Source organism: Octopus bimaculoides, chromosome 20 (assembly GCF_046866305.1).
Source record: "Octopus bimaculoides isolate indiv1 chromosome 20, ASM4686630v1, whole genome shotgun sequence".
Taxonomy (NCBI): Eukaryota; Metazoa; Mollusca; class Cephalopoda; order Octopoda; family Octopodidae; genus Octopus; species Octopus bimaculoides.
In genome coordinates, this window is record NC_142947.1 from 46,865,806 (window position 1) to 46,880,805 (window position 15,000).

Here is a 15,000-nt window from a genome sequence, read left to right on the forward strand (position 1 = left end):
TTTTATTCATTTTATTTATTTGTTCTTTCCAAAATAAACTTGTTTCATTCTTCGACTACATTTGCAGTATTTCGCTTTTCATTTTCTATCGATTTTTCTTCTTTCCCTTCCGAAAGCAAAAGAATACATCTTTCTCAGTTTTTGGCAAACAAGAACAATACCAGGAATAACAACAACAACAACAACAACAGCAACAGCAACAACAACAATAACAACAATATTTTAAAAAATAATTGGTGGATTGTATAATTTTAAAGCATGTCGTTTATAGTTTTGTGTATCATATTTAAGTTTTTCACTACACTATGTCCATTATCCACCAATTCTCATCATACATTCTAACTTGGTTTTCAAAACAGTCGATATGCATATATATGTATATATATATATATATATCTGTACGCGCGCGTGTGTATTTATGTAGGGTTTATTTATGTATATATATGTATGTATATGTATATATATGTATATGTATATATATATATATATATATATATACATATATGTATGCATACACATATATGTGTGTTTATAAATATATATATGTATGTGTGTATATATATATATATACATATAAATGTGTATGTATACATACATATATATATATATATATATATATATATATATATATATATATATATATATAACAACAAAAAGTCTCCATAGAATCGCAAGTATATTGTCTTAAAAAGAATGGCAAATTGAAAATATGGCTTTGGAAAATATTAAAACGAGGTCATTTTTGGTACATCTTTAGTTACAGATTTAAGGAACCAAGACTGAACTTGGGTTATGTAATAACTACAATTCAGAAAGCTATAGTTACTACGGCGCCGGTGAAGGAGCCTCTCTATGTATTATAGACCTGCTAAATGTAACAGCCAGAACCTACTCAAGCCACACACTACCGTCTTAATAGAGGGCACAGTAGAGAATATAATACGTGATGTCCTATTCTTGATGAAAAGTAAACAATCGAGATAGTCGTGGCTGGAATGCTTTTGATCATAAATTTCTTAAATCAAGACTAACCTGAAGTAACACTACAGTTTCTACCCTGCCAATATGCTTTATGTTACGAATCCATCATGATGTAAAACCTTGACTGTATTAGATATTTGATTTTTGTAAACCCTTAACATAAATTTAAGAGACAAAGGAAACAATTAAAACTAGACCTGGTCCCATATTCAAGAAAAAAAAACTGAAAGAACCCTAAATAACTAGTACAAATGAAGATAACACGATAGAATGAACTACGTAAACATCACAATAACAATGATTTTATCAAAATAGACACAAAAATCCCATCATCAGCAACTATGTTGGAAATCCTAACGGTTTCGACACCAAAGAGTACCATTCAATCCAACAGTTTCTGCAGCGTCGTTTAGTCTGTTGCTGGGTTGATTATTATTGTTTTAGGCTTTGATTCGTTTCCAGTTACATGTACTGCAGGTTGTATATTTCTAAATGTATTTTTGTTAATAGCTTAGTTGGCGGTGTTGTTGGGCAGCTATTGATATTTTTATATTGTTCGTATTGAATAGCTTGTCGTATCTATGGTCTGTTGAAAAGTATTAGCTGATTATTTTTAGGAAATGTTTTACCACATTAATTGTTATGTTTTAGTTGAAAAGTGAATTAAACCAAGCAATGTTTCTATTTCTAGTTTTGTATAGCTCATGGTTCTTATGACTCTGTGTGCTTATGTGTTCATAATAGCTACTTTCGTAATATGTACTACATCCTTGCAATATTTTGCATAGTTCTGTATGCACAAACTTAACTATACACCTGTTCATTCTTATTTATCATACATCTGAACGTATACCTGTTCATTTGAGTCCGATTTACTCAAAACTACAAAGAAAAACCACAAATGCTCAAATATAGCACAGCATTTAATACAGAATGTTTTGCACCATTTATTTGGATCTATACATCCCCTAGGTGCTTGAGTTTAATTCTAAAACATTTGTCACAAAAACTAGATGCCTGTCAAATATTTCTGTCGCTTTTCTCTTTCTTTCTACATCAGTCGCTTAATTCTGCCGCTAAAGGCACTTCTTTCCATTACTTCTTGCAATAGCTCTCTTCACTTGTACAGCTGTTCAATCATACCACTAGGGATATTTATAACCATGAATCCACTTTAAAGTCTAGCGTGTTTCCTGTTCGTTGAGATTATATCTGTTTAAAAATTGCTTCCACAAATATTAGAGAGACACTATCCAGTGGAAAATTTATATATCGCCCATTTTCGTTCCATTTTTAAAAGAAAATTCTTCGTATGGTATTTTGTTTGTTTGTTCGTTTAACATATTTCTTTACTTCTTTACCAATCAGTAATGTGAACCATTTCCTATTCAGTTAGAAAAAAAAAATCTACAAAACTTATATTTATATACCACTCTAAATTTCTATCAATAACTTGAGATATTTGTTCCTTTAAGTATCAATCACGTAAAAATAATAGAACCATATGTTGTATGTTCACGTATTGGAAGCCAGAATAATCATTATGTCAATGCTGAAGGTGGAAAAACTAAGAACTTCGTTTATCAAGAAGCCTTCCCTTGAAAATTGTTTGTCGATGACTTGCCAGAGGGAATGGATGATTTTTTTTTTTTTTTTTTTTGAATTGTGTGTCTGTAATAAAGAATGTAAACGTTTCTGTGTTTCAAATAATAGATTTATGCAGATTTACCATGATTCTTTTTCAAGAATCTGACTACTGAGAGGATTGTTGCCAGGACAACGCCAAGTATTCTGCTATAACAAATACATACATACATACATACATACATACATATATACATACGTACATACGTACATACATACATGCATACATACATGCACGCATATATACGTACTTACATATATACACACACTCACAAAAATACACTCAGACACACTCATGTATGGTTCTCTTCTATTTTTAATTATTTACTCTCTTCCTTTGAGGAAGGAAATGGCTTCTAACAAAAATACAAAGCTCCATCGTTGGAATGTGGATAACGAAAACAATGTATGTATGTATGTATGTATGTATGTATGTATGTATGTATGTATGTACGTATGCATAAAGGCGCATGGCCTAGTGATTGGTGTGTTGCAATCAAGATCGCAGACCTCCGTGTTGAGTCTGAAGCCGTGTGAGAAGTCGAATGGAGGCATAACGCCACCATCACCGGTGATCACTCCAAACACCACGATGTTGACTGGATATTTGATTTTTATCACTCTCGGTACATGTCCTCACATTGCACTGTCCTCAAATTGACACCCAAACACTCTGAAATGTTCGTATTGGAGCTTCCGGTGCGAATGCCAAGCGGTACAGCATGTCGTTTCTAAATTTCTGGCAGAGTGAATTCGTCATGGTGCTGTTTTTCTCACAGACGGTGCCCAACTGACTCTACTATACTGTGTAGTCGACAAAATCAAAAACAAACAATGCACATGCGCGAAATTGAAAATATAAAATGGCTACAATTTACCCATCGCACCCTGTATATCTAAATGTGTACGAATGTGTGTGCATATATATATATGCATGCATGTCATTAAATGTGTGAATTTATGTTTGGATTTATGCAACAGTACCAATACATATATTTGCACGTCTATATAGATGCTTTTATTATACACGAAACTTCTGCATTGTTTTACATATTTCGACAGGATCCTTAATAATTTTTAATTGCTATTTAACTAAACCTCTCTTCTTGTTTTATGAACCCTAGTTGCTCAGAATTGATTATATAACAATAAACTACATAACAACGTTTCCCCAAACAATTACAGGTATAATACGAAGTCGTTGACTAGGAAATGTATCTACCGATTTCTTATTGATCAAACATTGATGCATCTTTTTCTGTAATCTTTAGCATCACTTTATGGTCTGCTGGACAACAGTTCTTTAATGCTATGCAAACATACTTTTCTCTGTCCTCAATCATTATGTTTAGTCTGTTGCGCTTACAATTTTCAAAGGTTTTAGCAGGAATATTCCACCAGTATTCTTTTCTGTTATAAGTGCGCTTGTCCTCAGCATCAATGTAGCTTTATATATTTTGAGCTTCAAGTCTAAATGTGTTTCCGAATTTTGAAAATATATCGACGAGCGATTTTCAACATGTAATTTTCGAATTATTTACCAATCGAGAAAAAACTGTTTTCAGTTTAGAAGCAAAATACTTCTTTTGGAAATTAGACATAATTGGCGTTGTTATCTTTATATGTATGTATGTACGTATGTATGTATGTATGTACGTATGTATGCATGCATGAATGTATGTTTGTATGTATGTATGTATGTATGTATGTATGTATGTATGTACGTATGTATGCATGTATGTATGTGTGTATGTGTGCGCGAGCGTGTGTGTGAATGTTTGTATGCTTTTATATATATCCATATAATCACTCTTCTATATCAGTGGTGTTCCAATACATTTTGACCATCGACTTCTTTCATTCCTATTTTATTCCACTGAACCTCCAAACCCATTCCATGCTTAAAAAAGCCTTTTATATTTTCATAATTATATATTATTAGGAATTTTGTGAGAAAAAAATTAAAATATTTTGTGCACCAATTTATTGCAGATAAATTTTAGCATCAAAATCTTAAATGGGCCCCCAAAGGTCAAGTGGACCCCGGTTGGGAACCCCTGGTCTACATGTGTGTAGCTGTGTGCACAAGTATACATGTGTGCAGGTATGGCTGTTATAACTTGTACAGAGCTGTATGTCTTGATTTATCTATGTGGTTTTGTATGCAACTATATGCCTATATGAAACCGTCGACGTTTAATAATGTTCTCTTTAATTCTGTTTTTGCAGATGTCAACGGATTCGGTTGTCTGAAGTGAAAATGTCTGCCAGTTGCTGTGCAATCTGGAACACGCCATATCAGTTGTACAAATCTGTGGATGCGGTGACCTATTGAAGATCATACATGTCGTTAAGAAATCTTGTAGTCTGGTAGATATGAAAACCGTGTACAAATGAAACAATTACTCCACAGATAAACTGTATGATACATTTATATACACATACTCAACAGATAAAAGTTATATACACGTGCACTACAGCTACAACATTCATATACACAAAACGAAGAAAAACAAATTATATTTTATGGATTAAAAGTATATACAAGAAAGTAACTCGAAATAAATTGAAAAGAGTACGAAAAAAAAACAAGGACAAAGAGTAAAAATTGTAAGGCAAAGGGAGTACACTAAAAAAAAAGGAACGATGTCTTCAACTGTTATATTTGCCCGAAACAGCAATAACAACAACAACAATGCCGAACAGAAGACAAGTCTGTTGCGGACCGGAAGTGATAGTAGTTATGGGGCAGATGACTACGACCAAGACTGTTACTCAGACGAAGATGTGTTCGTCGATGAATGCAACGAAGACAATGCTTCCCTTTCAAAACCATTGATGCACGCCCGTTCTCGGTCGCGGGTCCGTCCTTGCTCTCGCTCCAAAGTGACCACACGCCGTCCACCCTGTCGATGTAGATATTTAGTTCGTCCCATCTGCTGTTTCCTACTTCTGGTCAGTACTTTAAGTACATTAATGGTACTCGTCCTGTATATGGTGGGTTCCTTCTCCGGTGATTCCGACAATCTGAAGAAGAATGGTAAAGGGAGCTGGCAGTCGACGTCTGGTCAGTGGTCTTCTGCAAGTGACTATGGTTATCTGCCGTTTGACAAGAACGTAATTGGTTGTTCCAATGTTGAAGTGGAAGATGTGTGGGTAGTAGGTTTGCCAAAACTCACCACCGAATCAGCAATACGCTTGGTTGACGTGAACTCCGACGGAGAGTTGGATATCATCTTTGGATTCGGAACAGGTATGAACGACTTCTCATCATCCATTATTGTTGTTATTTTTACTACAATCACTTTCATACTACAAAAGCTATCACTACACAATTACAGCATCCCTACTGTCACCAACACACCACAACCATCACCACAGCCCCCACCACACCCTTACTACCACCGCCACAGCTTTAGAGCATCGTAGCAGCTTCCACAACGATGCCTACACCATTCCAACTCCATCTACACCACGACAGACATCACAACCACACCACCACCGCCGTCAGCACCACCACAACCACCACCACCACTATCGCCAATGCCAGTACCAGCACTAGCACCACAACTACCAGCATCAACACTATCACCTCCACACCACTAGTATCAATACTACTACCACCACCAGCCCCACCACCACCACCACCACCACCACCACTGCTGCTTTTGTTACTTCACCCACGACGACGAGAGACAGTTTCAGTATGGCTCTGAGGTCTTCGGGAGTGATGAGGACCCGTACGCAGTTACGCCCCACCCCCTCCAGCCCACACATCACATTTAGTTAATTCAGCAGTGAGATTATGACCGCACAATGCCACAGAGATGACGACACATTACAGTTTAACTCAAAACACTTAATGTAATAATGTCATCTCAGTCGTCTTAAGTTTGACAGTTCTGGGAACGCTGTACTTCACTGAAGAGCTCCGATGAAAGCAAAAGATGCCCATTGCTGTCAACATAGCAGTAAAAACCAGAGTCATTCTTCACAACGTTCAGTTTCAAAATTTATTTATTCCGATGTTGTCTCCCTTGCTTTATTTGAGCAGAATTAATCATTAAGCTAATTAATTTTTCATCTCATACAGGTGTAGCTTTAATTAATTAGAAATTTCTTGGTTCACGATATTAGACATGTTCGCATCAAATTTAATATTTGTTTATAACGTAATAATTGAAATTCACAATGAATCATCCAACTGCGTAATATTCCACTATAATTAGTCTTTGGAGAAAATTAAATGAGACACCATATGGTAGAGGAATAAGAAAATATTCTCAAATCTTCTTCAAAATCAATTTTTGAGGTTATAAGACCCAGGGAGAGGACATGTTTCTAATAATGCCGATATCGCTACTTCAACCACAACACGTCTCGTCAGCCATGGCGTAATTATAGCCACAGATGTTTGCTCTCCTCTTCTCTCGTTCAGCCAGAGTTTCATACATCAGTTATTAACCAACGTTAATCAACGAATGCTGAAGATTTGGTAATTAATGTTCTGGGATAATTAAGTAACACACAACAGAAAGTATAGAAACTAATTAAATATTACTGAATGAAATATTATTAATTAGTTTTATAGAAGAGTTTAAAAAAAAGTTTAATGTAGATTGTTTCACTGGTTACTATATCGGTCTGTATACGCACGAGCATGTCCACGTACACATATACTCGCAAGCACACACACACACACACACACACACACACACACACACAACGCTTATTATAAACGCATATGTATATGCATGTGTGCATGCGTGCATGTGTGTAGACAAAATGAATTATAAAACAATTGAAGACATATTTTAAAGTAAAAAATAAATAAATGAATAATTTTAAAAGGACACACACCGAGTATATTTCTAAGAAAGTGGTTGCATTCTTGGAAACATAACCAGAACAGTCGTTAGTCGCAAAGAAATGACATTCGATTGCGTCCAAATTATATTTACCTCGGCCAATAAAGCCATACATATAAGTATACTGCATGAAGAACTTAAGCGTGCTGCTCGAAAGCGCGCTGCTGGTGTAGTGAATGGGGAAAGCTTGGTTTGTAATGTTTGCAGTCGTGTATACTTGTCAAGAGCGGGGCTCATTAACCACCAACGGAGCCACAAATGCAAGATATAAGTCACTCCTGGAGCACACACTGTTCCTAAAAGTCAGCAATGGTCTTCTTCAGTCCTGAGTGGAAGGCCATCATATATGCTGAACGCATGTATAGACGCATGATTTGTAAGTGTTTTAATTTGTTAACCTCTATCCTTATTCGCCCCACAGGTGTTGATGGCAAGAATATTCCGGAAGTGGTGTGTAAAATCTACTTCAACAATACGTTCCCATGTTTCGGGGGTGTGATGGCTTTGGAAGGACAAACGGGCAAGGAGCTCTGGAGGCACTACAGTAACCATGAGGTGTATGGTTTAAACTGTAACTCAGATTTAAATGGGGACAATATCCCGGATTGTTTGGCTGGTGGTCGCGCCGGGGTACGTATACCCTTACTTCTATTCATGTTGATCTTTTTTTTCTACTGTTGTTATTTCATTTTACTCTAAGCACAAGGCTTGAAATTCCGCCGAGGTCGACTTTTCCTTTCGTCTTTTTCGGGGTCGATGAAATAAGTACCATTTGAGTACTGGGGTCGACGTAATCGACTAACCCCAACATCAAAATTTCAGGCCTTGTGCCTATAATAGAAAGGATTATTATTATTATTACTATTATTATTATTATTATTATTATTATTATTATTATTATTATTATTATTGCTGTTATTGTTGTTGTTGTTATTAATGCTGTTGCTCTTGTTGATGATGCTGATGCTGGTAACATACTGTCCCCTCCCCCGCCATCAAAACGATCCCTGTTTTAACATCCAACTTTCATCTTTTCTCCTCCAGGTGTTCCAAGTGATCAGCGGTCGAGACGGAACCCTAATTTGGGACTTTGGTCACCAAAAGGCCAAAAACGGAATAATGAACCTCTACACAGCCCAGTTCATCCGTGACCTCGATGGTGATGGGGTTTTAGACGTGCTGGCTGTCCACGGCGGTGACCCATTGCAGCACCCGAGTATGTGACGTCATCTACCTTTTAAAAAGCCAAACAATAACAACTGATGCACTTTAATGGGCTCTCTCTCTCTCTCGTAGTAGTAGTAGTAGTAGTAGTAGTAGTTATTGTTATTGTCTGTGGTGGTGGTGGTGGTGGTGGTGGTGGACATCGTCGTCGTCCTCGTGGTGATCGCGGTCAGTATTGGTCTGTCTGTGATAGAGCAAATCTATGTTCTATAACAGATAGACATCGCACCGTGACCATCGCGTCTTTTAAGGGCACTTGTAAAAGCTACGTTGCAGTGGCACGTGGCTTTGCGGTTAAAGTTGGGCTCACAATTGTTAAATCGCGGTTTCGTTTCTCGAGTCGAGCTGTATGGTGCTGTTGCCGTTATTATTGGGAGCCAAGGTCATCCATGAGAGAATAGATTTAGGATCAAAGACAGTCCAGCCGTAACAATTATGTTATTTTTATAGGTTTTATCTAAGATAACATTGTGAAGGCGTGTATTCGTGTGGTTTAGGTGTTCACTTCACAATGGACAGGTGGTCGCTTCGTCTCATGGGTCAGGCAGTATGCTGTTGGTCAACCTTGATCATCTATGATAGAGTAGATCCATGATCAAAGACGTTCTATCTGTGACTGTCACGTCTTTTTGTGTGGGTTGTATCTTTAAGCAAGTCACTTCCTTTCAACTTGCTGAAAAAAAAACAGTGTCAGTCGCACATAAGAGTCAAACCTGCGAAGGTGTATCTTCTACTCTTAGGTCAAACGCCTTGAAAATCCAAATAATTTCTTGTGGCCTCCTGGATCTGTAGGCTTGAGATAGAGTTTAAGTAAGACCAAATATCCAGTGTGTACTTCACTTTTTAAGGTGGTAGGAAACGTTCAAGGAAAATATGACTGCTACTTTTAGCAGTTCCACAGACTGCATAGAGACACTCTGGTTAAATCTTTGAGAGTTTGGTTGTCTATAAGAGGCAAATAACTATAGCGTTACTTTGAGAAAATTATGGTTTTTCAAGAACATTTACAGACAATTTAATCTAGTTGCTTAATGGCGTTAAAATATGCCAAAGTTTCAAAAGATTACAATAGAATTGAACTTATTGCTGTCCACGGAGTAACAAAAGAGTTTTGTCTTTTAGTTCAGAAATCGATAAAGTTATATTAAAATAAATTGAAAGAGAAAAAGAAAGAGGGAGATGAGTATACATGTGTGTGTGTGCGTGTACGTGTGTGTGTGCGTGTACGTGTGTGTGTGCGTGTACGTGTGTGTGTGTGTGTGTGTGTGTGTGAGAGTGAATGTGCAGGAGTTTTGCTTTTTGTTTGGCGACCAAATATCCTGTCTGTGGCAAAAAGAATGCTTCTTGTATCGAAGAAAATTGTAAGAAACAAAAGAGATGTCAAACCTACATTAATATAATGTGACAGACGGAAACATAGTGATAGATAGATAGATAGATAGAGAGAGAGAGAGAGAGAGAGAGAGAGAGAGAGAGGGTGAGAAGGAGGATAGGGAGAGAGGTGGAGTAGGTGCATCATTGTAAAAGACAACCCACATACTACAGATGACTATTCAGAACCAAACACTAAAATCAATTGTGTGATCTTCACGTTTGGCTTTTAAATGAATGTTTGGTGGGAGAAGATCTGGCGATGGGATAGTTGTGTTTTGACATCGATCATGAGAAAAATGCCGGACAAACATAATAGTTGATCACGAGTTCAATCCCTTAGCAAACCCTAAAAGACGTTAAACTCGGGCTTTTTAATATTCGGCTCTAACACACACAAACACACACACACACACACACACACACACACAAACACAAACGTACACTCGCACGCACGCACGCACGCACGCATGTACAAGAAGGCCCCACATTCACGAATGTTGAGAGAGTAAACGAATCACTATCGACCTCGCCGATGAGCATTGGCCAATCAGCGACGCCAGATTATATATATATATATATATATATATATATATATATATATATATATATATATATATATATATATATATATATATATATATATATATATATATATATATATATATATATGTATATATATATATATATATATATATATATATATATATTATATATATATATATTATATATATATATGTGTGTGTGTGTGTGTGTGTGTGTGTGTGTGTGTGTATGTGTGTGTGTGTATGTACGTGTGTAATCTCTGTATTATTCTCTCTTCCTATTTTCAGACAGTGTCTTCCGGTTGCCAGGTCGTATCGTGATATTCAGCGGAAAAGCCGGTAATGTGTTGCGTTGGGTTGGAGTACCCGATAAAAGGGAGTCGTATTACTCACCCCAAGTATATATGTTACCTGGCGGCACAGAAATGGTTATCTTCGGCACTGGCGGAGAGACTCACCCTGGTTCTCTCTGGAGGATATCATTGTCTGATCTCTATGCAGGGAAAATTGAGCGAGTAAGTTTGTTTCGTAACTTTTCAATATTTCACTTCCTTGGTTAAAGGATCCTACAAGAGAAATTGTTGTCATGTGACTGATTCAAAGCCATGAGGCTAACGGAAAGGGAAATTGTAATGTTTATATGATGACGTTAAATGAATCAGAAATTGTAGTCTATTACGATAAGTGAAGGAGAAGTAGTGGTTTTTAAATTTTAGCACAAGGCCGGCAATTTCGAGAAAGGTGTTAATCGATTACGTCGACTGGCTTATATTTTATTGATATCAAAAGTAAAAGAGACAAAGCCGACATCGCTGGAATTTGAACTCAGAACGTATAAACGGACGAAATACCGCTAAGCAGTTTGTCCGAGGTGCTGACGATTCTACCAGCTCGCTGCCTTAAGTGAATAAGAAATAGTAATATATGAAAACATTATATGAAATAAAAATTGTAATGTTATATGATGGCGTCAAGTGAATCAGATATTGTAATATTTTACGTTAAGCGAATTAGAAATAGTAATATGTGATGACGTCATACGAAAGAGAAATGGCAAAATTATGAGATAACGTTAAGTGAATCAGACATTGTAACGTTATGTGGTGACATTATGTGACAAGAAATTGTAATGATGTTTGATGGCGTTAAGTGAAATTGTCTTTTCTTTGTTGACAGGCACAGAAAATCTACGGAGACGACAGTAAAGGTGTGATGACGCCACCTGTTCTCTTAGATCTGACGGGAGACGGCGTCGAAGACATTGTGGTTCCACTGTTTAATTCTACAGTCTTGGCAATAGATGGTCTTACCATGGCCGTTATATGGAACTATTCCTTCCCGTCATCAGAATCATACAAGTAAGTATTTTTCGTCTCGGGGGAAGACCAGTCGTCATCATAGCATTTTAAATGTTAAGACTAGATTATTTAATAGGTTTAATCCATGTATGTATGCATTCTTGCATATATACACATATACATACATACATACATACATACATACATACATACATACATACATACACATATACATACATACATATACACGGCTGTACATTTTTATTTGCACGAACAATCCACCCGGCAGCTTCAGAATACAGATTCTGTTTACAAAGATTCATTTACAAGATGATTTGTCGACTCGAGGCTACAGAAAATGATATTTTCCCACAATATTACGCAGTGGAATCGAACGCAGGCCTTCGTAGTTACGAAACGAACTTCTAAAACTACTCGGCCATGTATGTGCATTTAAAGGCCTATATGCTCTCACTGCCAACAACATATATCCAATTCAAATGATGCCATTTTTCATCCCTTATTTACCAGATGGTCGCCAGAGCTGTCGCAAGACCCCCACTTCCACAATGTTTACCATTCTAAATGTTTACCCTAGACACAGTTCCTTTACACAAACGCTTGGACACACAGACACACAGAGTTATAGATTCACAAGCAAGTAGACAAAGAGACTCACAGATAGGCCCACAGACTCACTGACGCACCGACTCACTGATACAGAGACACACAGACTTCTAGACTCCCGCACTCACTGACTCACAGACTCCTAGACAACCGCACTCACTGACTCACAGACTCCCAGATTCACAGAGGCATTGACTCACAGATTCACAGACTCGCAGGCACACTGACACAGACTCTCAGACACATAGACTCAAAAACTCACAGACTCACAGACACATTGACTCACAAATTCACCGATTATTGACATGGTGTGCCTCGATTCACAAATGGTCAAATTAAACAATAATCTCATTAGTTTCGGCAGTTTTTGGAGAGGGGCGTGGTAAAGGTGAAGGTCACTACTTATACCATTTTCACTTAACAACAAGCATTACTACAGCTATTGCTACTCCTACTGCTGCTACTGTTGCTGCTGCTGCTGCTGATGATGATGATGCATCTGCTACTAACAACAACTACAATTGCAATAACGAAAATTACAAAGATGGGAACATCAATGATTCAACCATCACCACCACCACCACAGACAACAACAGTAAAAATGCTACTACTACTACTACTACTACTACTACTACTACTGCTACTAATACTATTACTACTACTACTACTACAGCTCCACCTCCACAATCACCATCATTACCAACAATAACAACAACATCAATTACATCTACAACATTAACGACGCCACCGCTACCAATATCATAACTGTTATCTCCACCACCACCACCAATAACAACAACAACATCACCACCGCAACCACCACCACCACCACCAACAACAACAACAACAACAACAACAACAACAATGTTACAGAAAATCAAAGTATTTCCGTTTGAACCAGGATTTAATTTAATTTCACTTTGATTTTATTAAATGTTAGAAAGGTGAAGTGAGTTTATTGTACACTTGTGACATTACTGCCACCACCACCAACACCACCACCAACACCACCGCTACTACTACTACTACTACTACTACTACTACTACTACTACTACTACTACTACTGTTGTTGTTACTGCTGCTGTCACTACCACTACCAACGCCATAAACCACCATTACAACCTCCTTCGCTACTACCACTACCATTATCACCACCACCACCACCACCACCACCACCACCACCACCACCGCTACTACTACTACTACTACTGCTGCTGCTGCTGCTACTACTACTACTACTATTACATCATCCCCTTCATCTCAGTCACCATCATCATTACAGTATCATCTTCGCACTTGCTACTACCACTGTCACCATCACCAACGCCATAACCACCACCACCACCACCATCATCACCATCATCATCATCATCATTGTCGTCATCATCATCATCATCATCAACTTCAATTTCAACTTCCTTCGTACAAATCTCTCTCTCTCTCTCTCTCTCTCTCTCTCTCTCTCTCACACACTCTCTCTATTCCCGCCCCCTTTCAGACTTTCACATATTTCCCAGCGGATACGTCGATCACAGCACCACTTTAACCACCTCCATCTTTCACCATCAGCAACATCACCGCCACCATCACAATAAAAACATACTCGGAGTAATAAAGAAAAAGGAAACTCATCCGCAACATCCAGAACAGACACAGACGACAATAAAGAAAAGCAAAAATGTAACAATAACCTACCCACACACACACTTACACACATTTACACACACACACACACACACACACACACACATATGTATGTAGTGTGTTGTCTGATTTAGTAGTTTTGGTGACGCGTGGTTAAAGTTAGTACGGTGATACTGTGCAATCAGATAAGAGTGTTACTGGAGGGTACGGGTGGTAAGATGACCAAACAAGCATGTATAATTTGTTGTGTGTGTATATATATATATATATATATATATATATATATATATATATATATATATATATATATATATATATATATATATATATATGTTAGCATGAATAAATGATTAACATTTAAAATATACAAAGTTTCGATATGATGAACTGGAAATGATTATCCAGTAAGAACTTGAAACAGAGATTGTTCGCGTCTGACTTATCGGACAGTTCTATAGCACAGAGTTTATAAAAGAAAACCATTAAACGGTCATATTGAGGGATATCAAGTAAAGACCCTGAAGAGACTGCACCGTCTTATAGTAGGTTGCGAATGCAACGGATACTAATCGATGCAATTGAAACATGGGTTGGTCTTAAAAGGCAGAATATAATTATAGAATTACAGGCAATGCTATTGCTACTTTGGAGTAATCCTTATTTTCAATATTATCATTATATATATATATATGTATATATATATATATATATATATATATATATATATATATATATATATATATATATATATATATATATATATATATATCGTGGTTATCACTTTCGATGGTCAGCTG

At 37.0% G+C, this 15,000-nt stretch overlaps 1 protein-coding gene across 1 annotated transcript in view; it reads left to right on the top strand.

Moving 5' to 3' along the window:
- Positions 1–15,000, top strand: part of LOC106874346 (uncharacterized) — a 96,595-nt gene that overhangs the window by 58,960 nt on the left and 22,635 nt on the right. Inside the window, exons 3-7 of the mRNA XM_089338537.1 lie at positions 4,855–5,878; positions 7,915–8,123; positions 8,538–8,709; positions 10,922–11,148; positions 11,810–11,991. Of these exons, the coding sequence (XP_089194663.1) occupies positions 5,272–5,878; positions 7,915–8,123; positions 8,538–8,709; positions 10,922–11,148; positions 11,810–11,991 (1,397 nt within the window). The 5' untranslated portion in view covers positions 4,855–5,271. The remainder of the gene's footprint in view (positions 1–4,854; positions 5,879–7,914; positions 8,124–8,537; positions 8,710–10,921; positions 11,149–11,809; positions 11,992–15,000) is intronic.